Source organism: Melanerpes formicivorus, unplaced genomic scaffold (genome assembly GCF_026170545.1).
Source record: "Melanerpes formicivorus ecotype bairdi unplaced genomic scaffold, bMelFor1.0.p_v2 SCAF_3, whole genome shotgun sequence".
Lineage (NCBI taxonomy): Eukaryota > Metazoa > Chordata > Aves > Piciformes > Picidae > Melanerpes > Melanerpes formicivorus.
The window spans coordinates 36,285,668-36,311,368 of record NW_027142355.1 but is presented as its reverse complement, the minus strand read 5'-3'; the positions used below and the strand labels follow the sequence as shown (position 1 = coordinate 36,311,368).

Genomic DNA, 25,701 nt, shown 5'->3' with positions numbered 1-25,701 from the left:
TTGGGGGCTTGGGGAAGAGGTTTGTTTTTAGTGTTTAGCTGGTTGTGGGTTCTGGGGGCTGTCCAGAAATGGCAAGCTTCCCTGTCCTTCGAAGGAAATAATTTTACACAGAACCAAGAAAGCTGCATCTCTGCAGATCGTAAGTGTGGTGGCTCAGCCAGGACTGTAAGTTACAGCTTTTCAGACCAAAGCATGCAATGCTGGCCTCACCTGCAAGATCTGTTAGCTGAGATCACATATGGATATATTAATTTATGTAGGCAATGGATAAAGATAACCGAGGAAAGACAAAGCTGTCTGATGGGTCTGAGCTCTGTACTTTCAAGTGACCTGAATCTGGAATGTATTATGAATTTAAAATTCCTTTAAGGATAATATTCTCTTTGGGGTGTTTTCCATATGTTAATGATGTGTATTTACCACCATAGCTCCATTTAATTTCAGGTTTCATTTTAGTATGTTCCAGCATTTTCATTTAAAATTTGGGCATGTGGGAAATACAAATTTTTCTATAGCTGTAAAGTTGGTTTAAGCTTAATCCCTAAGTTATCTATGAACCTTTCCAATCCAGTGAGTAGGTTAAACATTTCCTTATGACATCTCTGTATGCACTTGGCTTTGGACTCTCATAAAATAATGCATATTCATAACTTAACATATAGGAATCCACATAAATTCCAGCTATTTGTCTGTCATCATACATTGTATAGCCATGTACAAGTGTCATTTCACATTAACAGCTTCTGTAATTATTTAAGTAATAGTCATATGCCAGCATGTATCTATATTCCTTGCCTGCTTTTTCTTTTTAATAGGAGCATGATTAAGCTGTTTAAGTACTGTAATACTACCAAAATCATGCTATACATTCATGCACATCAATGCACTAAAGGACTGATGGATGTCTAACTCTACTTTCCTGAAGCCTGAACTAACTACATTACAGATGCTAAGTCAGGAAGCTCACAAGAATATTTACTCTGATCTGTCCCTCAGCACCTACAAACCATCAGCCATGAAAGACTATACACTCCCCAAACCAAATTTAAGATCATAATCATAATATGCTAACAGTCTCCTGGCTATAGTTCTGGTTTATATCTTTCTGCGTGAGGCAACTGACCGGACTTTGAGAAGGGATAAGCACAGTTTCAGGAAGGGCTGTACAGCAGGAAACAAATGCTTTAGAAGATAAGGGAAAACAGCAGCTTTTCAGATTAATTGTCATGTGTCAAGGGAAAGATGGCAAAAGTCATTTCACCTAGCTGAGCAAAGACTGGCTCATGCATCTGGGACCAGTTTCTAACGGTTTATACAATGACTACAATAATGTGACACTTAGATGCTCTTTTGATGGCTCAGCAGAACATTCACTTGCACATCTGTTTTGTGCAAAATGGGAGGACAAAGCTACTTTCACTGGTCTTCAGTGAATACCACGACCTCTTGGAAGAAACATACTGCTTACAAGTGAGCTTAATTATTTCCTATAACAAAGGTAGCAATATTCCACAGTTTCCTCTCACTTCCAAGTTTAACTGTTTAATCACCATTTAAATCTTTCTTCTGCTAAGCCACACTGCTGTAAAAGAAAAGCAATAATAAAAACCCTACACAACTGGTAATAGATTTTAAACCCAGATGTTTTAAAAGTTAAGTTTTACCCTTCAAAATGCTTATTGTGCTAATATTGTTTAAATATAACTTGAGCATTGAAGTTGTTTTTTTTCCTTTTTAAAGGAATGCACTGCTTAATATTTTTGTGGAAATGAATAGAGGGCTTAAACTTTGCATTATAAATGTAACATTTTTTCTCATATAGAATCATAGACTCACAGAATTGTTTTGGTTGGAAAAGATCTCTAAGTTCATCAAACCCAACCATTGACCTTATACCACCATGGCCATTAAACCATATGAACATGTTTCTTGAATACCTCCAGGGACAGTGACTCTCTCACGTTCCTGGGTAGCATATTCCAATGCATAACCACTCTTTCCTAATGTCCAATCTAAATCTCCCCTGGCACAACTTGAGGCTGTTTCCTCTTGTCCTATCACCTGATACTAGAGAGAAGAGACTGACCTCCACCTCACTACAACCTCATTTCAGGTGTTTGTAGAGAACAATGAGGTCTCTCCTCAGCCTCCTGTATTCTAGACTAAACAGTTCCAGTTCCCTCAGCCATTCCTTGTTCTCTAGACCCTTCACCAGCTTTGTCTCCCTTCTCTGGACACTCAGTATGTATACAGTAATGTTTTCAGAGCTATGCACACATTCATATAATCACATCCATCCATTTATTCGCATTTTTCTGCTCTTAAGAAAATATATACTCTTCAAAAATGTTCTGACTCTGGAGACAATGCAACAACGTGGTACCTAGTATCTGTAAAAGCTTAAAGGATGCTGACCAGGTAACAGTATTTCCATTTCATAATATCATGAGGTAAAACAAGCAGAGCAGTTTTAAGTCCATGACGTAGAATAAACAAACATTTATTTGGCAAAATATCTGGATTTTGCTTAGCTCTCAGGAAGAGTAACATTTGTAAGACCAAATGTACAAGGTACATTCCATTAATTTATAGGAGGAAGAGAATCTAGGACAGCAGAATTCTTACATTCAGTATTCAGTATTACTGAGGTTGGGAGAGACCTCGAGGATCATTGAGTCCAACCTGTCACCACAGACCTCATGACTAGAGTAGGGAGGACACTACTGCCCACTGCAGGCTTGAACTCACAACCTTCCCATTAAGGGTCTTATGCACTACCAACTGAGCCACATGTGTGACCTTGCTGCTGCCTTTATCTCTCTTTTCCATCATTTTTCTTTCTTACCAACATGAAACCCCAACAATCCCTTTATTTTAGGCAGTTCTCCTGTAAATAGACATGATTTTCTCTGAGGGATGAAAAGATGATCTGCATCTCAACTGCAATATAGCCAGTCAGAATGGTTACAATAATAGGGCTTAGTTTGTAGAAGTTTGAAGCAGCCATAATTGTTGATTTTGTTCCACATCCATAATGAGGATGTCTTTGGGCCTGCTCTACATTTGTATTCACTGTAGGAATGAAAGTTTCTTTTAAAAACATATAACCTAGCTTTTAGTATTTAATTTATTCGTCCTGTTTTGATTTCTCACTGCTATAATACAGGAATGTAATTAAAGACCATTGACATCTGCAATTTGTTTCACATACAGACAGCATGTTTATGCTTTTTATCTTGCTACTTTCATTACTTTCAGTATGGAACTAGAGATTAACCTTCCTGATATAAAAGTAATTTTTCAAAGATATATTGATAATGTCATACAGCGCTCATAGTGTCATTGATCCAAAGCAAGCTGAAATGATTCACTCTGAGCACTATGACATTTATTTAAATAAAGTGAATTGCTGAAAGAAGTTGAAAATAAATGCAATAATAATATTTCAAGTTGCACTAATGCAATATTGTAGATTACAACCTGTCAAGTCAAGTGATTTAAACACAAGATTCAGCCATCTGCTCGGCAGAGTCAATGCGGCTATTTTTCCAGTCCACCTTTACTTTTCATTTCTGTTTCCTGGAAGGCTTTTTCTTTTATCTTTTCCTTTTCGTTTTTCATTGTCTTTTTCTCTTTCTCTCTTTCTCTCTCTTTTGTTTTTTTCACAAAATCTACTTGCAGGAGCCGGTTTGCTTTGTTCAGCGAAGAATCACTAATGCCTTGCCTTATCGTTCACTTGAAAACAACTTTTTCAACCACAAATGCTTTAAGTGAGTCGACAGTACTCCTACTGGAACGTTGCCTGTGGCACCCAGAAGAAAACCAGCTTAAAATTGATTCTAGTTGCATTTTAAACCTGTTCATTAAGTTGGAAGACACTTTAAAAATACACTGCTTATCTTGAGAAGAGAGGCAGACAGAAAACAACCCAAAGAACTATTCACAGAATCACAAAATCACCAAGGCTGGAAGAGACCTCAACTGATCAATTTATTAGAGTCATGCAATCAGTTACATCTTAGATTCTTTATCACATTTCTTTGAATGGTAACCTTTGTTTCTGATTCATGCTTGTGTATCAGCAGTTAGGGTGGCACAGTTCACCAATCATTGGATAGCTTTTTCTGTAGTTCCTCCACGTATTTGGCAGTATGTTTTTTTCTCCATCTCATATAACGCTTACAACTGGCTGCACAGATTCCATAAAGACAGATAATATAGCAACACTGACAGAAAGCACAGAGAAAAAAGATGGGTTTTGCAATAAATATCACCAAAAATAAACTGCTAACACTGAGTTAGGGTCACTAAACTATGAATTAAGACAGCTCAGCAGCTGAAAGTACAGCATGCTGGGGAGCAAGCAGTCAGACATTCAAGCATCCATCATACTTTGCTCACCACTTCCCCACCTCTAACTACATTTCCTCAGTGTCATTACCCTGAATGCATATATTCTCACTTGTGTCCTGAAGGGTGCTTCCCTTTATTCCTTGGTTTGCTCATGGCATGTGCTTCTCATGTGGTCTCCTTCCCTGTCTGCTACATACACAACTATTCTCCTTTGTATTATTTTGCATTACTTCATTACATTTATTGGTTATCTTGACTCCTAAGGGTTTCTCTTATCTGTCTTCCAGATCTTCTTTCTCCCTGACCACCTGGGGTGGGCTGAGGGGGGGTGAGGTTGCAAGAGTGGTTCAAAGTGGTCTAACCATCCAAAGTTTTTGTTTTGTTTTGTTGGGTTTTTTCTTTTCCTTCCCTCCCAGTCTTTTTGTGGGGGAATTGCTTGTGAGAGCAGGCTGTTGTAAACCAGGACAGTTTAGGAAAGATGTTGACTTGCTGGAATTTGTCCAGAGAAGGGCAACAAAGCTGGTGAGGCGTTTGGAGTACAGGCCTATGAGGAGAGGCTGAGGGAGCTGGGGTTGCTTAGCCGGGAGAAGAGGAGGCTCAGGGGAGACCTTATTGCTCTCTACAGCTACCTGAAGGGAGGTTGTAGACAGGCAAGGGCTGGTCTCTTCTCCCAGGCAACCAGCACCAGAACAACAGGACACAGTCTCAAGCAGAGCCAGAGTAGGTTTAGACTGGATGTTAGGAAAAATTCTTTACAGAGAGAGTGATTGCCCATTAGAATGGGCTGCCTGGGGAGGTGGTGGAGTCACCATCATTGGGGGTGTTTAGGAGGAGACTTGATGGGGTGCTTGGTGCCATGGTTTAATTGATTAGATGGTGTTGGATGCAATGATCTTGAAGGTCTCTTCCAACCTGGTCTGGCCTGGTCTATTCTATTCTATGCTATTCTATTCTATTCTACTCTACTCTACTCTACTGTACTGTACTCTACTCGATTCTAATTTTACAAAGTTGGAAAATTGCCCATTTTTAAATCAAGGAGTAGCCATGATTATTATTTACATGGACACATATCAATGGTTTATATTAATTATCATTTGCATGCTCTGCTACATCATTTTTTTTATGAAAGGCTAGAACACTTGATCATAAAGTGGAAGACTTTGAAGATGACTTACGACGTTTCTTTTGAAACTACCAATATGAAACTTTGTAATATTTAATAAGAAATTGGTGTATTTCTCTGAGCTGCTAAACACTCAGCAATTTTCAGACACATGTATGGTCACCAACTAAAACCAAAAATTCTGTCCCAAAATTAAGAGTCCAAATTTCACCTTGATGCATTTATTGTGATGTGAAGTCAAGATGCAGCAAAACATTTGAAACATTTAAGCACTTTTTTAAACTTTCCATATGTTTGTTATTCCTTTTACCTTCAGTATCACTGGTTGAAGTGAAGCCTGTACACAGGTATTTTTAAAAACTAGACTTTCAGCCTGGAAAAGGTGGGGAAAAAAACCAAGAAATAAGAAAGGATGGAACAGCCTAATGACAAGATGGAAGCAAATAACCTATAAGAAGACAAGCATATAAATAGAGGCATTATGACACCAGGCACATGTTTTCACAAAGTGGCCTGCATGCCTCTGTAATGGGGATAGCTCAAAATAACATCAGCACATGATATGTGCATTGCAAACAGTCTTTCAGAAAAATCTTTTGTTGTTTTCTTCCAGAGGTTTCATCCCTGCAGTATTAGCCATTTATCTCAGTGGCTGCTCCTTCTTTCTTTGTTGATGGTTGCAAGAGAAAGCCTTGGTTCAATGTGGCAAGATTCACATTTGAGGATTTGTACTGAAAGAAGCACCACATTTCTGGAAAGGTTAAAATAAATCCTATCTAACATGGCTGCTTTCAGGGAACAAAGGAAAATTAACTCTAACTGGAAACTAGAGGTCCATTTGTAGCTATCCAGTATTTCTACTAGTTTTTATATCTCATGTGTAATCTTACTAAAACCTGTTATGTCCAGATACAGAGACTACACATGTCCATACAATCACACACACAAGAAACCCCCTCCCCAGAATTCCATTATTTTCCCTCACCTGATTACTTGACTCCTAATGATATAAATGAGTTGGGTTTTTTTCCTGACATAATGTACTCCATTTATAAGTATTTTTCACAGATGCACAGACTGTATCGGGTTGGAAAGGACATCTTGTCCAACTCCCCCTGGAGTGAGCAGGGACACCTCCAACTAGATCAAGCTGCACAGGGTCACATCAAGTCTGATCTTGAATTTCTCCACGGACAGGGCCTCAACCACATCCCTGAGCAGCCTCTTCCAGTATTATACCACTCATGAAGAACTGAGAGTTTGGAGTGAGGATGGAGCTAGCCTCGTCTCCTTGGTGGCAAGTGACAGGCCTGGGGGAAATAGTTTCAAGCTGTGACAGGGGAGGTTCAGGCCGGATGCTAGGAGATACTTCTTCATAGAGAAGGTTATCAGACATTGGAATGGTCTACCCAGGGCAGCGGTAGAGTTGCCATCCCTAGAGATATTTAAGCAGTGTGTGGACCTGGTACTTAGGGACATGGTTTAGCGTTGCATTCCAGTGTGGAGTCAAAGGTTGGATTGGATGATCTTTGAGGTCTCTTCCAACTGGATGTTTTCTGTGATTCTGTGAATTTCCTCCTTTTGTCCAATCTAAATCTACCCTGCTCCACTTTAAAAACATTGTCCCTAATTTTTCACCTGGAATCTTCCAAACTCACTCTTGCAAGTTTAAAGAACTTGAAAATTTGTAACTGAGGAAGACTTAGTGTTTAATGTTTTGTACCCTGCCAAAGCAGAGTACATTTTTTAACTATAAAACTTGTTTTTACAGCTTGCTATCTGTGTGAATCAGATTGCAACACTAATTCTGTGTGCTCTGCTACTACAAAAGGGAAGGTGATTTTCTGTATTGTTGAAGATCATAAAAATGAAAATAAAGACAGGGATTACAGTACACCATTGTCACAAGTACAATTAAAGCAATTTGAAAATGAGATATGTTGCTAATCCCAAATCTCATTGCTAGGAAGAAAAAACAAACAAGCAAAAAACCCAGTGCTTCCAAATATTTAATTCTTCATAGGCATTTTCCTACACCATGTTAATAGCTAGTTACAAACATTTCCCTTTTTTCTTTCCTCCTCTTTCAGGAATGACTGTCTTCTACAAATCTATGTATGCACATGTGAACACAATATACATGAATGCTCATTACTCTCCACTTCCTGTTTATTACTTCCTATTACCGTTCATGATTTCTTTATCTCTGACTCTTTGTACTGGATGCAGAACAATAGTCTAGCATCCATCACAGAAAGCAAAAAGTCATAGCACAAACTTTCAGAAGACCTTGCACAGGCAATTTACTAGGTCTTAGGTGTATTCTCTGCAACTCAAATCATTACATGTTTTTCAAATAGTACATTTGCAGTGAAAAATTCAGCCAACTTCAGTTACTGGTTAGGCCACACCTCAAGTACTGTGTCCAGTTCTGGGCCCCTCACTTTAGGAAGGATGTTGACTGGCTGGAACGAGTCCAGAGAAGAGCAACAAAGTTGGTGAGGGGTTTGGAACACAAGCCCTATGAGGAAAGACTGAGGGAGCTGGGGTTGCTCAGCCTGGAGAAGAGGAGACTCAGGGGTGACCTTATCACTCTCTACAACTACCTGAAGGGAGGTTGTAGACAGGCAGATGATGGTCTCTTCTCCCAGGCACCCAGTACCAGAACAAGAGGACACAGTCTCAGGCTGCGCCAGGGGAAGTTCAGGTTGGATGTTAGGAAGAAGTTCTATACAGAGAGAGTGATTGCGCTATGGAATGGGCTGCCCGGGGAGGTGGTGGAGTCGCCGTCATTGAAGGTGTTCAGGAGGAGACTTGATGGGGTACTTGGTGCCATGGGTTAGCTGTTTGGGTGGGTTGGATTGGTTGATGGGTTGGACACGATGATCTTGAAGGTCTCTTCCAACCTGGTTTGGTTTATTCTAATAAAGTTTATTCTAATATTGTCATTTGGGTATCTGTCTTCTACAAATTGCCCATCACATTACTGATCATACAATGTCCTAATTTCACCCAGCACATGTCCTTTTCTTTTTGTTTGTTATGTTTCTGGGTTAATATCATAACTATCTCAACTTGGAAATTTTTCCTTCTATATTGTTACAGCCAATAATATGTAATTTCAGATTGAAACTATATACATGCTTCTTCCTAGTTGCTCCTATATCCTTTTCTGGTTTCAAGTGTGCACAGTATAATTAGACATTGAATTGAAAACACTTAATCTACTACCTATGATTTTTTTCCCATGGACCACTTAACTGTGAATTATGGATCTTGAGTGGATCATTAAATCTCATCTACATATTCAGAATATACATAATGAGAAACATAAATCTGGATGTATTTATAACTTGAAGTGTCCTGAGAAGTCTTCACGTTTATGTCATTGTAACATAGTAAGATTATGTTCAAATACATTTGCTAATTAACACATATGTATTGTTAAGCTTATAATGTACTTTATAGGAAAATCTTTCTCAAGTGTCATTTTGTCAGTGTTTTACTTATAATCTCACAGAATTGCATTAGGGGCTGGGAAGGGACCTCAAAAGATTATGTAGTCCAACTCCCCGGCCAGATCACGATCACCTACACCAGAGCATATATAGGAACACATCCAGGCAGGTTTTAAGTATCTCCAGGGAGGGACATATTTGTATTTTTACTAATATCCAGTAAAATGCATATGGTGACTTCCAGTGGTAACAGTCAGAATGTAGAGATTGGGAACTTCCCAAATTCCTTTAAAACCCTGTAATTTAGATCATGCCTGAAAAAGTGTGTAAGGTAAATATATGTGAATAACTCTTAGCTCACAACATACTGTGGGAATGGGGAAAGGGAGGGAGAAGAGAGGAGAAGGAAGAGGAAGGGGAAGGGAAAAGGAATAAGAAAAGAGGAGAGTTAAAGAAATTAGTTTGTGTTTCAAAGACATAATAAAAAATGGAAGCGGAGCAATCTCATTAGGTTCTGGCAGCTAAAGTATTTAGAGTGCAAGTGAAGACAGTGGTAGTGTATTAGTAGGATCATACCAGGTACAGAAGTAGCATTTTTCCCAGTATTTTGCAACAGAGGTGACTGAGAAACTCGGGTGGGGTGTAAGTGAGACACAATTACACTCAGTTTTCAATTGAAAGTGTGACTCTTGAGGGGTTTTTCACTGTGTTTTTTGGTTTTGTTTTCAGACAAGTGAAAAATTAAAACATATATTGAGAAAACCTGTTTAATTATAGAATGATATGCAAAGGTAACCCTGAATATTTTGCCTTCCAGGTCAAGAAAACTGAAAGCAACACAAACTGTTAAATGGCTAGAAACATGAAGCAAAACATCAATCAAAGCTAGAATAACAAAAAGGCAACATTTATCAAGAGATTATCATCTTGATCAACAACAGCAACAAGAGTCATGTGCTTGGGTTTTTACCAATGCATTTCTTTGTTTCAGCTGTGCCTGAATCAGTAGCCTTTATTACAACCTGGAGGAAGCAGAACCTTTCAAGACAAGCGAACAAGTCCAGAATTCTGAAAGCATCCCAGTTTCAGATTGGGAAATTTTCTTGCCTAAACCATACACAATCCATATTTAACTGCTTTAAAAAAAACAATAATAATCTTCAGGAAAATATTTACTTATTAACCAGTAATTTTAAAAATTAGGTCTAATCTCTTCTCTCCTCATTCTTTTTCCCTTGCCTCTCCCTAGTCTTTTACAGCAATATACACATGCCTGAGAAGAACACTGTATCCAACAGAACTGAAAGAGAAATCAGATACTTTTTATCTAATACACACATTATCTGAGCAGGTGTCAGTTTATCACAGAATAGAATAGAATAGAATAGAATAGAATAGAATAGAATAGAATAGAATAGACCAGACCAGGGTGGAAGAGACCTTTGAGATCATTGTGTCCAACCTATCGTCCAGCACTATCTAATGCATACTCTTATAACCGAATCACACACTTCTTGTGACTGGAGTCGAATTTGTCATCAAGTTGACACTTTCAGATTTCCATCCACACAGAACAAAAGCTTTTTCTGATGGGTATTCCAAATTTTGATGTTTTGTCTTTCCTATGTATAGTCACACACCACTTCTTTTGTTGACTGGATCAACAAATACACTTTCCATGGACTGCAATCAACCAATTTAAATGTGTCATTATTTTCAAAACACAGATGGCTTGTCATGGGTTTGAGAGGAAGGCCCAGCCTTCTCCCCCCCACAAATAGAGGAAAATAAAAAAATGAAAGAAACCACAGCTAACCACAGCTGGATGAGCAAAGGAACGCTGTATTTACAAGCGGTTTTAGGGGCTGCAGGGTATATATATATACAATTTACAGTATTTACAATATATACACAGAAATATACAGCAAAATAACACAGGAATGAAATTCCCCTCCCCCTGCTGGAGGAGGGTTCCCCCCCTGTGCCCCCTTCTCTCCCCTTTTTACCCAGAGAGGGTTAGAAAGAGAAGAAAGGAGCAGTTGTTAATTAAAAGCAGTTATAAATTAGAGCAAAGTGTTAGTAGGTTTGCAGGCCTCACACTTATCAGTCCAAGGCCAGTCTGGCAGAGAGCCTAGAAGCCACAAGCTGCAAAAAAAGGAGGAGGGAAAGTGCACACTGAGGAAAGTCTCAGCTGGACTCAAAACTTAAAGCTGCATTCTACCAATCCACCAATGAAATTAGTTTAGACCTGTTCTTTGTTTATAAACATTCAGCCATAGTGTCCCTTTCTTAAAGGCACAGCCTCAAATGGTCACATGGCTATGTTCCATTGTTTCATCTGCTATAACATCAGAATGAACTATTTAATAATATTCAATATTTCACCCAAAAGTGACAACCTCAAATCTTTAAACAGAATACAGAATTAACCGGGTTGGAAAATAGCTTCAAGATCATCAAATCCAACCTATCAACCAACACCATCTAATAAACTAGACCATGGCAACTAAGTCCAGAGAAGGGCAACGAAGTTGGTGAGGGGCTTGGAGCACAAGCCCTATGAGGAGAGACTGAGGGAGCTGGGGCTGCTTAGCCTGGAGAGAAGAAGACTCAGGGGTGACCTTATTGCTCTCTACAACTACCTGAAGGGTAGAGGTTGGTCTCTTCTCCCAGGCAGCCAGTACCAGAACAAGAGGACACAGTCTCAGGCTGCGCCAGGGGAAGTTCAGGCTGGAGGTCAGGAGGAAGTTTTACACAGAGAGAGTGATTGCCCATTGGAATGGGCTGCCTGGGGAGGTGGTGGAATCGCCATCACTGGAGGTGTTCAGGAGGAGACTTGACAGGGTGCTTGGTTACATGGGTTAGTTGATTGGGTGGTGTTGGATGATAGGTTGGACGTGATGATCTTGAAGGTCTCTTCCAACCTGGTTTGTTCGGTTCTATTCTATTCTATTCTATTCTATTCTATTCTATTCTATTCTATTCGCTTCCTCCAGTCTTTTTTTAAACACTTCCGGTGATGGTGACTCTACCTTCTCCCGGGGAGGGAACAGGTTCATCTTTACAGTCCACAGTTTTCATTTAAAACATGTAACCACCAGAAAACCAATCAGCCATGCAGAGAGAAGAGAAAGGAATGTTTAAAACTGAACCATGATGACTTGCTTCAACGAGGGGAGAAAGCATGCCTTGCCCTATCATAACAGTATTTCATAAAATATGACCAAGGGGAGGAAACCTGGGATTTATGTAGAGGAAAAGGAATAGATTATGATTGAGTTGAACAAAGATTGTGGCATTTGTAGCTCGCCTGTACTAGAGAGGAAACAACAGAGGTTACATCTCCATATACATGGTCATCTGAAAATGGCAGGGGGTGAAAGGCTGGGGGTAAGTTTCAACCAGGTCTGCTCATATGAAAAGGGAAAATTGGAGCTAGGCTGCAAAAAAACAACATGAAGTGGCTTGGTGGCCAGGTGCCATCTGACTGCACTTGAAAATAGTATTTGTGTGACTTTAGAACCAGGTGTACTTTCTTAACTGGGGTGAACAAACAAAAGGATTGATCATGGGCAGAAACCTTATTCTCCACTGAGTAATGTCAAGCAGCTTACTTCTAAGCATCATAAATTCAAAATAAATTAGTGCCCATTAAAATAAAGGCTTCTCATTATTTGTATTACAGATGCTGCCTAAATATCATGCACTCCTGGAGCCACCTTTCAACTTAAATTGTTGAGATTTTTCAGCCAGAAGATATTAATACAACCCCAAGAAATATCTCTGCTTCTGCAGGGATTTAACATGTGTGTCTACAAGAGCATTACTGAGGTTTACTGATGAAAGAATTAAATTCTTCCCACAGGAGGAGCTATATTTCTTTTTAAGTTTTAATGCATCTTACTGCAAAGCAATTGGTTAAAAAGTTGACTGATCTAGGCAATATGCACAGCTGAACACCTTGTCAAGCAAATTTATTTTTTTTTAACATCAGAAGAAATGATCCAGAAGAAATCCTATGATACGAATTTGTTCTTGTCTTAATCCTATATGCCACTTCAGCTCCATTTCTCTGAGCACGGGGTCAAGTGCTTTGCACTTTGTGCTCAGGTTACTGTTTACATTTGAGTAAGCAAATATGAAAAGCTTCTAAATCACAGTGGCAATGGGTTATATAACCTTGCACACTCTTTGCACAGGTATAAGCTATAGTGCTGCAGGAAAGACAAGAGAATCACTGCCATGTGCTACTGTTTGTTGATTTAGTAAAAGACCGATTGCTGAACTGTGTTGCTTATTATTGTCTGTGCAGTCACATAACACGTATTTGGCCTTGCTTTGAGATAAATTGCCCCATCACATTCTGGAAAGTGTAGACCTTATGTAAGTCCATTCCATAGGAAAGAGGGGCTTTGTAGGGGGTTTCAAACTGTTTCTTCTTAAATTTCTTTTCTGTAACTTTCTATGACAGTAAAAAAGTGTTTATCAAAACTGACTATTCAGCTCACAGGGTCACAGAATTGGCAGGGTTGGAAGGGACCCCAAGGATCATCTGGCTCCAACCCCCTTGCCATGGGCAGGGACATTTTCCACTAGATCAAGTTGCCCAGAGCTACATCCAGCCTGGCCTTAAAAACATCCAGGGATGGGGCTTCTACCACCTCCTAATAAAGATGCAATTGTTTGGGATCTTTGACATATGTAATCTTAATAGAATAACTCCATTAAATGCAGAAGTTCTCACTGAGCAAAATACTCTTTGTATGGCACATATATTTATCTACTCCATGTCATATGTGATCACTACAAAAATCTTCAAATTTAATTAATTAATTAGTTAAAAGAGTGTTCAAAGTAATCACAAAAGACTATTTTAAACCACCTAAATCTCTGCCTTTTGTAGTTCCCCTGGCATCAGTATAAACCCCTCACTAAACCCCTGGCCTGCTTACCTCTTTTAATGACTATAGATTTACATATCTTTACAAACTCAGCTGTTGCCATTTGATACTTGCTTAAAAAAAAATCTTCTAAACATATCAGTACAACTCTGTTTCCCTTGAATATACCCTTCAAAATAAACATGGGAATAGTTCTTAGGCATTCTAAAACAATGGACAAATAAAATTCTATAATAAGTTCTTTGTAAAGTGCTGGGTTTATTATTCCATTTGAAGTGGTGGAGTGATTACAATGGTATACACAGACTTTTCCTTCCCCACAGTACTTCTCTGGTATCTGCTCAAATATCTATCAGTTGTGCTAGACCATTGTTTCGTTACCTTTGAATTACCCGACACACATCACAAATACAACCATTGTATGATCCAATGATATGAAAAACCATATGGGAACCAATCCAACGTTGTTGGTACACACATTCCTTTGTCAAAGTTTTGCAACCTCAATGAACATATCAAAGGCTTAAGTTTGTCCCTTGATACCTTTCTTAAACAAACTCAGTTTTAGCCCCTTAGAAAATGTATCTTATGATGCGTGGTGTTTATTATTGTTCGACTTTGACCCTTTGCTTGAAAATAAGTGGGAAAGGGAAAAAAAATCTTCTTTGTAGATAAAAAAGCTTTCAATATTGATTACTTACAGAAATCCCTGGCTATAAAACCAAATGAAGATCAAGACAAATACAAAGTTTTAGACAGGAAAGGAATGCTTAACAAATGTTCATTATGCAATCCACGTTGTTTACTTCTATGTAAGTGAGAACTGTTTTAGTAAAGGGTTTAAATTAAGTTACACAAAGATTTCTATGATATGCATCAAATCTTATAACTTATGGTTTGGATACAGAAGGAGCTTGGTAGAAGCACACTGGGAATTCTTTGTCTTGTAACATCTGTCTGACAGTTATTCAAAATTCACACAAGTGTACAATAAAAGACAAACTCTCCTTAGTGGCAGCTTGTCCTTAACACTGAGACTGGCTTCTTGAGTGTGGCTTGGTAGATTCCAGTAAGAACTACGTTTCACAAAAAGCTGACAAAATGAACCCCCAAGAGGCATTGCACATTCAACAATTAGAGCTTATCTGGTCAGTCAAACATAACAAATTGCAGAGAAGAATGTAAAATATGCAAATAATCTACAACAGATCTACCTTATTTCATCTTTCTTCCCATGACCACTTTAAAGAGTGTTTTCTGAACATTAGGGAAATTCTATGTTTAAACCAGACATTGCTACTGAAGAACACTGCCCTACAAGCTACCGTTTTGCTGAAACTCAGAACCTTCCAAGAAATATGAGAAGTGGCTGTATTGCCCTGCAGAGGCTTCCTTAACATTCAGGTCATCTTTTTGTTTAAATTGAACTACTGCATAATATTTTTGTTACCCTTGATACCTCTCTTTTTGTACTTATCTCCATTCTCTGTTCTTGTGTCATCTCATTATGACTTCTTTTCCTTTATCTGCAAGTCTCAAATTAACTTGACATGGATGTTTTACATATATTTTAGGCTAAACGTGCAGTATTCCCTCATGCCCACGAGGCATTCAGGAAGTTGATAAGTTCGGCTTTCAAGGACACTCTAAATGAGGTTATTAAAATTCAACACTTTGCATATTCCGATGGAGAAAAACGCTTGTCCCTGACATCAAAGGACATAGGTCAATTTAAGAAAGCTTCTCAATCTCCTTATCCACGGCCACTGAACACCTTGTGCTAGTATTTGTCAAACCAAAGTAAGAAAATGTTACCATAAGGAAGAAAAGTGTAGGATTCCAGGTCCTGTCCAAAAAGTAAAAATCCATAGCCATCTGTTGTTTGTGTTACATGGATTTCGCAACTGTCATCTCCACTGTGCACGCCATTTCATCTTCACAGCAATAGCACCAAAACACCCACTGAGACGAAATCACAAATATTTTGAACATACCATATGAGATGCTATTTTCCAAATTAATATTTGACAAAGTCAAAGTGAGAACTCGCCTATAAGCCAGCGTCGTGTTGTCACCTGAAAAATCCTTGAAGCGTTTGCTACTGTTTGGAAATACTTAACCTCAAACTCCAACAACTTTAAAACACACAGAAGAAGTGAGAGTAAGCTATTAAAAATGCTGCATGTCTAAGGTACAAACGTGTTTTGCAAAATGGCAATGGCCAAAGGTGCTTCTAAAATTACTTACTTGTAAAGAGAATCTCTATCAACCTTTTTGTTTCAGTGGACCTTTGTGTTTTTGAACTTCAGACCAGTAAGACTGTCCAACATTTCGCAGCTGGGTAAGGCTTGAGGAATTTATCAGCTATCAAGCTAGTCTCTATAACTCAATATCACACCCAAAAAAGATATCTTTGGAAAAAAATACAAAACAACCAACCAACCAACCAACCCAACACACACACAAACAATAAACCCAAACCAAACAACAAACAAAAACAAAATCAAACAAACAAAATCCCAGCAAACAGACAAACAAACCAAACCAAAAACACAGGGGGAGTGTCCTCGGAAAAATGACAGAAAAAGAGTTAAAGGCAAGCGAGTAAGGCAACTGCTTTTTCTCTAAGGAAATCTAAAAGTCAAGGTCAGCTGTGTCTCAAATCACCAGACCTGTCACATGGTTTTCATAGCTACCACTAAGGCTCCTATCAAACCTACACTGAAAGTAATGAAAACATTTTCAGTGGAAACAGATCGAGCTCTGATAAGCAGCCCTCTAATCACCTTTGGCTGTTAATGCTGCACAAAGTGAAAGAAGAAGTTTGGAAAAAGAAGGAACTGAGAGAACTTGAGGTCAAACGTATTTGACGTGTTGTTTTATTTTGAATCCTTTAATTCCTATGTGTGTTGCAGCAAAAATATGTCTCCATATGAATAAATATATAGTCTATGTATCTTAGAATACAGAATCACAGAATTACAGAATGGTAGGGGTTGGAAGGGACCTCTGGAGATCATCTGGTTCAATGCCCCTGCTAATGCAGGCACACCTAGAGAAGTTGCACAGGAATGTGTCCAAACGTGCATACCTATTTTTATATCCATTTGCTTTCACATGTATGCAGAAACACAAGTTCCCATGTCAGGATAACTCACCTAATTCCATTTTATCCCAGCTTCTCTCCTACAGTAACAAGTTTGTTGGTCGCAGTCACAGTTCCCTGGGTGTAGGAGTCCATCACAAAACTATCACCCTTAATTTAATGCAATTGACAGTCTCTGCTCCAGAGAGGCAGAAGGAGTTGCCATGGAGACTGAACTATGGCTCTTCTCCCGAGGATGCTTTTTTCAAGCATGTGCTGAAAAGTAGAGGCTTTGCAACACCTGAAACCTTGATTACATCACAGGATCCTGCTTTCTGTGACAGCTTTTTAGTAAACCCTTACAAACATCCAGTAGATATGGCGACAAAGGACAGTTAACAAACAAGACCAAAACCCAACAAAAACATGTGCAAAGGTGCACATTATGCCAGATTGAGAGAGGAAAAGAGTTTCATATTGATTTATCAGATTTGTCACCTCTGCTTAGTGCTTTCCTAACAGGGTGAATGCTGTGCTTGACCTATTTGCTGGAATTAACCAAGACTGCAGGAGACCATATGGATTGCCAGATGGTCTGCTATAATTTAATGCCATTTATTCTAAGTATGAAGTAAGTGATAAACATAATTAACATTCTTTTAGCTCCTTACTGGATGCCTTTTATTAGGGTTTTTTTGTGTCTTTTTTTTTCTCAGGCATTGAAAGTTAAGTTAATATCTTTTTACTGAAACACAGATGCCAGCTAATTACTGCAAGAGGCTGCAGCCTCCAAAGCAAAGAGTGTCACACAGACTCTAACTTACTCACTGACCCCACTGTGATGATTAATAGGTTGAATGCTAAGCTCTAATGAGGATGACAGATCTTAGGTGTTTTCAAGTTACCTTAATTAGTAATATGATGAAGAGTGTTCATCTCAAATGTACACACCACACTTCGTAGTAAACAATACACCTTGTACTCACGGTCTGAACGTGCACCTCACACTACAGCACATCAAATGCTAAGAAATCAGGCCACTATCAGACAGTAAAAACAATGGAGTAAAAACAATGTTTTTCCTGATCTCTATTTCATATTCTGCCAGTGATTGTCTAAATGGCCTATTTTTTAGGAAGTTGTTCCAGAGAAGCTATGGCTTCAAAGAGTGTTTATATTAGGCAGGGTCGTCACTCTCAGCATTTTAAAGCCACAAGCCTGTAACAAGATATCCAAACAACTTTGCTTACTGTTCCTGAGCTGATGATCTTCATAGTGGCTGGGGTAGGTGACAGGAGGCTGGATAGTAAACCATTTTGTAATTTTTAATGTGAATGTACAGGTGAAGTTAGTGTGCTGGTATGCAGAAGAGAAGAATTAGAGAAAAGGCAGAGAAGTATTAGATGCTTTGTATTTTTCATGAAAAGCTGTGCACATTCAAGCTAAAAATGACCACAGCTAAATGTCCTGTGTTTTACATCTGTGTGGTCAATAAAACCTCAGTGAATTTTGAGGTGCCAGAAAGGACATAAATGAAATGTTATTCAAAGATTCAAACAAAAAGAACAGCGCCTGCACTACACAGCAAATTTGCTGCTAGAAAATTTAGCTCCAATTAGAAAATCTAGCAAAAAAGGTGTCCAGTTCAGAAGTCAGAGCCATTCCAGTTCATGAGTCAGAGCATGTACACTTCACAGTGCAAATGCTGATCCATCCTTACAAAGCAACTACATTAGAAAGGACCTGAATGTGACGAGATACACCTGCTCTTTTAATTCACTCGTGACAGCGTTCAACTTACATCACCTTGTGAATTTTGTGAGGCATTTAGCTGCTGTTGCTGGTTCTACAAAATTCTTTATGATTCTATACTTATATATGAAAAAATTATGATTTTGTACTTGTGTATTAAAAAAATGGGATCAAAATAGCTGAACAGCAAATTTTGGTTGATTTTGGTACCTCTTGTCAAGGTGTTTTGATAAGGTCTCTGTCTCTGCCAGTATTTGAAAAGAGGATGCATTTTTCCATCCCATTAGCTGAAAATTATTTATCTGAGGTGCTTAAGCAATGCTATGCTGTCTGCAGCTTCATTTTTATAGTCAGAGGAGAAAACCAGGTATTTAGAGAAAGCAACTCAGGTAACCTGATTTCCTCTTTGTAGACACCTACTTCTCTTCCCTGACTGCTGAAGAGGCCAGGGTCATTCACGTGACAAAACTTAGATAGGTTGAAATGATACATAAAAAATTACCATGCTAAACACAAAACTTCATGCTTTCTTTAATACTACCCTATTATGCAGACATCACTTCTGAAAAACATTACAGTGATGCTCTTCAGTGATTAGAGATATTGCCACAATGTATTCAGTCTCCATTTATATACATTTATCCATAAACATATACATATACAAATATAAGCATTTAATTGCCTCATCATTACAAACAGTCTGAGATGTTCCAAGGGGTTACCTTGTAACACCCAAGATAAGGGCAATCTATTGCCTGAAATACCCTCTTAATCCGACCTCTGGACTGCCTTAAAAAAGTGTTTTGCCTAGAGTATCAGACAGCTCTCATCAATGTTTTAAAGAATTAAAACAAAATTCTAAAAGAATGAAGAAATAAAGTAGGATTTAACAGTTAGTCTTTGAGCTTGATAGACTTAGAACCTGTCAAAGCAAGTTTGACACTTTGTATGTAAAATATAACTTTCTATTTAAAACCCTTGATCATTTGTCTCGTTCTTTACTTTCATGCTCACAAGAAAAGAAAGATACCATACAATTCATGTTCTCTGCTTATTTTAGTCCCCAGAATAACACTGTCTGTATCTTAGCTATCAGAATGATGGCATATATGAAACGTGGCTCTTGGCCTAAACGGAAGGTAGGATTTTGGTTTAGGACGAACAGGGATAAGACACAAGACCTCCCATCCACAGAGGAATATTGATGCCTGACTAATGAAACAGGCAGTGGATAGTGAGCAGATTTTCCCATCCCACAAGCAGTTACTTCAGCATTGCTGTGTTGGAAAATGTGACTCAAAACCTGTGAATTTAGTGCATGACTGCGAAACATAATTAGCTAGAGGAACAAACAAAAGGCTGAGGGGAAAACTAAAATAAAGAGAATAGAAAATGTTTTACAAGATAAAGTAAACCATACTTCAATGATTATATGGCTACCAGTACTCTCTGATAAAATATAATAGAAAAAGAAGCATGTATTTCAGTAAATTCTTTAGGTAATAATGACAAAATCAGGTAGTAATTAACTCTAAATGCTTTAAGACCACAGCAAAACCCAAACAAATGTCTTACCTCCTGCATACATGACAGCCAACATTATTGATGATATCCAGGCTATCTCACTATATGATGTGTGGAAGATTTCTTGTATTTCTTTGAAGAATACTGTGATGGCTTTGGGGAATGCATAGGAAAATCCAATGGAGATAAAGGCCCCAAAGACCACAACCCATCCCCAGCCTCCATCTGGAGGTGGGTACTGTGGTGCTCCTGTTGCTGGTGGCATTTTTGATCTCTCTCTCTCTTCTTCAACTAGGCTGAAAAAGAAAAGATGAAACAAGGTTTCAAACAATTTCCCTGTTTTCTTTATCAAACATCAGTATTCAGTTATCATCTGAAGGGATTACAAAGAATCCTCAGAGCACAGACTAAATTCCAGCTTTCATAGGACCACAGAACAGAGCACCTGTTTTTACAAGCAAAATGTTTTTCAAAAAGGGCTATTTACAGTATCCTTTCAGCATGTAACAACTGTTACAAATCACTGAACTCAGCCATTGAAGTTGTATTTGCCATTAGTCACTTACTGGAAAGTGATGTTTTTGTTGTTCATTTACACAGCTATACTATCTGCAGTGTGGATTTAGCACAGGAATTAAACAGAAAAAGAAAATAAACATTACTTATAGGAAAAAATGGGGGGGTGGGGGGGGGGAGAATTACAGCCAATTATCACTAAATGCCATTGTGTAAGCAGGATTTACCAGTACATCAGCAAAATCATCAGCAATGACAGCAAGAAATAAATTCATTGCAGTTTTTTATCATATGCTATCATTATTCCATTTTTTATCATCATTAGTGTCCTGAGGTGCATCAAGAAAATTGTGTCCAGCAGGACTAGGGAGGCTCTTTTCCCCCTCTACTCTGCCCTGGTAAGACCACACCTGGAATATTGTGTCCAGTTTTGGGCTCTCCAATTCAAGAGAGATAGGGATCTGCTACAGAGTCCCACAGAGAGCCATGAGGATGATTAGGACACTTGAGCATCTCCCCTGTGAAGAGAGACTGAGATCCCTGCGGCTGTTTCACAGTATCACAGTATAACTAAGGTTGGAAGAGACCTCGAGGATCATCAAGTCCAACCTATCACCACAGACCTCATGACTAGACCATGGCACCAAGTGCCACGTCCAATCTCCTCTTGAACACCTCCAGGGATGGTGACTCTATCACCTCCCTGGGCAGCCCGTTCCAATGATGAACGACTCGCTCGGTGAAGAACTTTCTCCTCACCTCGAGTCTAAACCTCCCCTGCAGCATCTTGAGACTGTGTCCCCTTGTTCTCTTTAGTCTTGAGAAGACTGAAAGGGGATCTGATCAATGTCTATAAATATCTGAGGGGTGGATGTCAAGTGGAGTGGGACAAATTCTTTCCTGTGGTGCACAGTAATAAGACAAGAAACAACGAGTTCAAGCTTGAACATAGAAGATTCCACCTCAACATGAGGAGAAACTTCTTTACAGTGAGGGTGACAGGGCACTGGACCAGGCTGCCCAGAGAGGCTGTGGAGTCTCCTTCTCTGGAGACTCAAAACCCACCTGGATGTGTTCCCGTGTGGACTATCCTAGGTGATCCTGCTTTGGCGGGGGGTGGTGGTGGTGTTGGACTCAATGATCTCTGGAGGTTCCTTCCAACCTCTAACATGCTGTGACTCTGTGATTGTTATCTTTTGCTCACCTCAAGAGAACATCTAAAAAGTGACTTTTAAACTGAGATTTAAAATTCCCTGCACCTCCATTAGGTCAATACAAAATACTACAATTCCATATTGCACTCTTATTTTTTTAAAAACCATTATCATATTAGTTGATGTTCATGGTACTTGCAGGTGGAGCTTGATGGTACTATTTCTGCTCTGCTTCCACATGTCAGAAGACATCAGGATGTCTTTAACTAATAACCTCCCAACCTTTCCACAGCTCTTCTCTAATTAAGAATTCGCCACCAGAGTGATATCTTACAGAGGTTCTGAGAGAGGCAACCAACACATTCAAGCAGTTCAAGAAATCACAGGCAATCCACATAAAACTCCTAAGGCCTGAAATAAATTTCATACTGTTATTATCATCCTGAAATCTAAAACCTTACACTTTCTACATTCTGCATACTTATTTTTTTATAAAACATGTGGTAATGAGAATTAATTTTGCTGTTCTGTGATGTTTCCACTATTATTAAACACAAAGCTGAAGTCTGTGTTTTCTTTTGTGTAATCCAGCATACACACACAGCATGAACTGACAATTCCTCCTTCTTCCTTGCTTCTTTCTTGGGCACTTAGGCAATTTCATGCTCTTGATTGGTCTCCTGCCATACCAGTAGTGAAAGCTGTGGATGACAACAGTATGTAGGTTGCTGCTATGTTTATGATTACCAGCAAGTCTCCATGTGATTTTTTCCAATGCATTCCAGATTCTCACAGCAAACTGCATTAGCAGTGGGAGCAATATGATTACCTTAACAGGAACTAAAAACCAAACTGTGTTGGTTTACATTAATCTCTCAGGATAGTGCCTAGAGTACTTTCAGGTTAAACATCATGTAGCACTGCATGCAATATATGCTGCAAAACCTGTCAATGTTCTTTTCAGATTATCTATCACTAGGTTAGCCCTGTGATAGAAACTCACTCTATTTATGATTCTCCACTGAAGCCAATTTAGATATCACCTTGATATTGGCAGATATCCAAGGGAAAGCTAAAGAAACCACTAGAATATCTCTCTTCTGTGCAAGGTTGCAAAAGCCCAGGTAGTTTGGTTTCTGCATCCCATCAAACAGATTTGCTGCTGGCAGCAATAGATATCTATTGCTCTGTACACACTGCATGCAAATCTTTTTATATGCATGTCTAGAAAGTTCCTCTGTCATGTACTTATCATGTGTGCTTATCTTAGTCTCAGCTCAACATCAGCACATACATACTTCAGTGGTGAAAACCTGGGCCTTCCACTACAAAAATCAGGCAAGTAGACAAAATTCTGTGTGTTGAGACCTAACTTTAGCAAAGCAGTTATATATTTTCATGGTTTTGCTAAAGCAGGACATGTTACAAGGAGGAGTGTATCAGAAAGCCCACTGTAACTTATAGGAAATATAGTGATAATCGATTTCCTTCCAATTCACAAACCCTCAAACTGGCATGTCCATGAATTGAGTGATAATAAACAACAGAATTTTTTATCTGTCTGAGAAAGCTGTCCTGCTCATCTGATTAAACTTTTGGTTATTTCCTAAAAAAGGGTTAATTATTTTTTTCTTACAGTTCAAAGGCCTGAGCATATTTGTTTTTATGTTTTATACTCATGTGATGTGCCTCTATGTCTGAACATAGAGCTGAATGTGAGCCAGCAGTGTGCCCAGGTGGCCAAGAAGGCAAATGTCATCCTGGCATGCATCAAGAATAGTGTGGCCAGCAGCAGCAGCAGGGAATTCATTGTACCTCTGTACTCAGCACTGGCTAGGCCACACCTGGAGTACTGTGTCCAGCTCTGAGCCCCTCAATTTAAGAATGGCATTGAGACTCTTGAACATGTCCAGAGAAGGGCAGCAAGGCTGGTGAGAGGTCTCGAGCACAAGCCCTGTGAGGAGAGGCTGAGGGAGCTGGGCTTGTTTAGCCTGGAAAAGAGGAGGCTCAGGGGAGACCTCATTGCTGCCTACAACTACCTGAAGGGTGGTTGTAGCCAGGTGGGGATTGGTCTCTTCTCCCAGGCAATCAGCACCAGAACAAGAGGACATAGTCTCAAGCTGTGCCAGGGGAAGTTTAGGCTCGAAGTGAAGAGAAAGTTCTTCACAGAGAGAGTTGTTAGCCATTGGAATGGGCTGCCCAGGAAGGTGGTGGAGTCACCATCCCTGGAGGTGTTCAAGAGGGGATTGGACTTGGCACTTGAAGCCATGGTTTAGTAGTCGTAAGGTCTTGGGTGATAGGTTGGACTTGATCTTTGAGGTCTTTTCTAACCTTATTGATTCTATGATTCTATGATAAATTTTAATAACGTCACGCAGCATCAAGGCATTACTCCCCGTAAAAATGGAATGGGATTATCAATCTATTGATGAAACACTCCTTTTCCTAACAATAATACACAACTACTTTGAAAGATCCTTGCCACTACGTTAGTCAGAACAATGCTGAAGGTTCCTGAATGTCACTAAGGTAGAGATGCTTTGGAAAGATCCTGTTGTATCTGACCCCTTTAGGACAGCAGAACAGGCTCTGAAACTTCAGTCCTTTTGTCCCTGCAAAAGCTTCACCATAAACTACAGGGTTATTAAGGAGATGAGCAATGGGGCACCGGCTGCTTCTAAGCCTCAGCTTAGAACCAAACTGATACAAAGTGATACAAGGTCCACTGCAAGGCCAGGTCAGGGGGCCACTGCAGTAAAAGGCTATCTCCTAGCCTGCACTAGACGTTATGCTGGCACAAGAGCCTGGAACATTGTACCTCACACCTCCTGTTTAGCACACAGATTGGAGTTAATAATACCTTCCTTGATGTTCTTTTATGACAGCGATGACCAATTTTAGCTGCAGTTAATAAAAGGTAAAAAGGAAAACAAAACAAAAACACAACAACAAATAAATCCCAACCAAACCCCCAGGTTTGCTGCTATAACCTAAGCCTAACTTGCACGATTTGGGGAGTATTACTATCAACCAAAACAAAACAGCATTTTAGATGACTGGATTTAGGTACTGACAAGGGAAGAGGCAGAAGAGAAGAAATGAAGCAGTGACAAGCAAAATGCCTTTTCAGAGCTTACTATGGGTTGTGAAAAACAAGGAATCTGGATATCAGTGATAGGACTAGGGGGAGTGGAATGAAGCTGGAAGTGGGGAGATTCAGGCTGGATGTGAGGAGGAAGTTCTTCACCATGAGAGTGGTGAAGCCCTGGAATGGGTTGTCCAGGGAGGTGCTTGAGGCCCCCTCCCTGGAGGTGTTTAAGACCAGGCTGGATGGGGCTCTGGCCAGCCTGATCTAGTGTGGGGTGTCCCTGCCCATGGCAGGGGGGTTGGAACTAGATGATCCTTGTGGTCCCTTCCAACGCTGACTGATACTATGATACTATGAATTAACCAGATTGGAAAAGACCTTTGAGATCATCGAGTCCAACCTATCATAGAATAGAATAGAATAGAATAGAATAGAAGGCATAAGAATAAGCATGTGTGATGATATTGATGTGAAGGACATGGTACCAGACAGAAAAAAAATGCTACAAAAAGAGAAATGGCAGCACTTAATATAGGTCACCACCAGTGTTTTCTGTCTGTCATATGAACTCCATCATGTGCTTAAAGCTAGCAAGTACTTCTCATACCTATGTTTTTACTGGCATATGAGTGAGAAATGCTGCCTGCCCTCCACCCAGGAAAGCAGCAGGGGAATGGTGACTGAAATGCATCCTGAGTGAAGCCATCAATCTCCCTCCTCTGTCAGATACATGGAGGTTGCTCA

The 25,701-nt window shown here is 39.4% G+C and overlaps 1 protein-coding gene across 4 annotated transcripts in view; it reads right to left on the bottom strand.

The window, feature by feature from the left end:
* The window catches only part of SLC16A7 (solute carrier family 16 member 7), an 89,176-nt gene that overhangs the window by 12,589 nt on the left and 50,886 nt on the right, over nt 1-25,701 (bottom strand). For all 4 annotated transcript variants that reach the window (XM_068170385.1, XM_068170376.1, XM_068170386.1 and 1 more), the window contains exon 2: nt 20,251-20,495. In XM_068170385.1, the coding sequence (XP_068026486.1) occupies nt 20,251-20,464 (214 nt within the window). In that variant the 5' untranslated portion in view covers nt 20,465-20,495. The remainder of the gene's footprint in view (nt 1-20,250; nt 20,496-25,701) is intronic.